General features: G+C 46.1%; 1 protein-coding gene across 1 annotated transcript; it reads right to left on the bottom strand.

Moving 5' to 3' along the window:
- Positions 1-432: 432 nt before the first annotated feature.
- LOC125368120 (vomeronasal type-1 receptor 4-like) lies at positions 433-1,344 on the bottom strand. The gene has a single exon (XM_048368975.1). The coding sequence runs from the start codon at positions 1,342-1,344 to the stop codon at positions 433-435; it is 912 nt and encodes a 303-aa protein (XP_048224932.1).
- Between the last annotated feature and the right edge of the window lie 493 nt (positions 1,345-1,837).

Genomic DNA, 1,837 nt, shown 5'->3' with positions numbered 1-1,837 from the left:
CGCTATTTTCTTTCCAACTGCTTTCTGCTTCTGAACACAGGAGCTTCAAGAATGGTTTGCTTCATTCCATATGGAACTATAAAAGAAAATCAAGGAATCAAATTGGAATTAGGAAAACACATGTGAGATGAGTTTAAGCAATTTATCTTGTAACTGGACACTGACACATTTCATGGAGTAGATTCCAAGGAGGAAGTTGACACAATGTAATAAGCATTATTACAGAATGTAACATTTCAACATTCAAATCATTTCCTATGCCATCAAACTAGAGATGGGGAACACACATTCATAAATATAATATAGTGCACAAAGGCACAGGCATGTACACTCGTGCACACTAGATTCTCCTATCAGAAGACTTTTATCAAGGGGCAGAGATTGTGGAATCAGTGAACAAACTTCACATAGAAATGAACCTTTGTGTGTTCCTCAGGGGAGGACCATTTTCCTCCTCCTCCTCCTGCAGGTGAAGCACAGGCTGTAGGGAGTGGAGCGACCACTCATGAGCAGAAAAGGGCTGACAGCTGGGAAACAGCCCATAGCTAAAGCGGCCATATGTAGCAGCACAGGGCTGGGGTTGTAAGTCATAGCCATGTAGATCTGACAGATGCAGGACCAGGTATAAAAGGACACAAAGGTACTCACGAGGAGGAGGATGTTTTTGGTAGCTCTGGACTCAGGAGAGGCTCTGCAGGAGACACTGGTCCTCTGGATGTGCTTCATTCTCTGCTTGTGTGTGTAGAGAACGAAGAGCATGTAGATGCTGGCCCAGAGCATGAGGCCCAGACCCAGAGCATCAGGTACTGAGAGCAAGGTTATGTGCAGTACATCTGCAGCTGGGTTTTTACGCATGGAGGAACAGTATCCATAGGTTTTTACGATAGTCATGTTGTCATCTGTTTTAGTTCCAGTTATGTACATGAGGAAAACAATGTTCACCAGGAGGCTGACCCCCCAGCTGAGGTAGACCATGGAGACAATGTGCTTGTGGGCTCTCCCCTTCAGCCATGCACACCGGGAGTCCCCGGGGCTGATGCTGACAGCCTGGAAGACACTCAGGGAGCAAATGCTAGCAATCGCCATACCCCTGCCCACTCGGTGAAGATAGAAGACCAGTTTGCACCCCAGATCACTGAGGAAATATCTCCAGCCCCAAGCCACCATGGTTTGGGGAATGCCCCTACACAGAAGATTTAAGAAGTTAGCCACAATTAAGTGCATAAGAATCAAGTCTGTGCTTTTCATTCTGTTCCCCATGCAGAAAAGGAATACATAATGGTAGAGCAGAGAGAAATTACCCAGAATCCCAACCACAGTCTGAGATAAGAGGATCTCCCCCATAGGCACATAGCTGTCTGCTGTTCTTTCCATTCCTTGTGTCTCATCCAGAGGATTGGGTGTGGAAAACTGAGGCAAGCACAGTGCCAAGGGAAGTCAAAATTCTGCATCCAACATCAATCCCATGGAAATATTCTCCCACTGCCTCTCACTTATTAAGAGGATTCCAACTTTATTCATCCATGAAAAATGGGGGGTGGGAGGCAGGATTTTCAGGGAAATGGGTGAACCTTGAGAAACTGCTTGGAGTGGCGGTAAGTCTAGATGAAGGGCACCTCTATTTCTCTCCTCTGTGGGATCAGATCTACGACTGGGCCCTAGTGGCTCAGGCCTGTAATTCTAGATACACAGGCAACTGAGATCTTCTATTCGCCATTCAAAGCCAGCCTGGAGAAGAAAAGTCTGTGAGATGCTTGTCTTCAGTTAAGCTCTAGAAAACCACAGGTAGAGTTTTGTCTCAAAGTGGTAATAGCCTTGATCAAGAGGAGCTCAAGGA

The sequence above is a fragment of the Perognathus longimembris genome, chromosome 20, assembly GCF_023159225.1.
Source record: "Perognathus longimembris pacificus isolate PPM17 chromosome 20, ASM2315922v1, whole genome shotgun sequence".
NCBI lineage: Eukaryota > Metazoa > Chordata > Mammalia > Rodentia > Heteromyidae > Perognathus > Perognathus longimembris.
The sequence above is the reverse complement of the archived record's forward strand: the minus strand, read 5'-3'. Positions and strand labels throughout refer to the sequence as shown.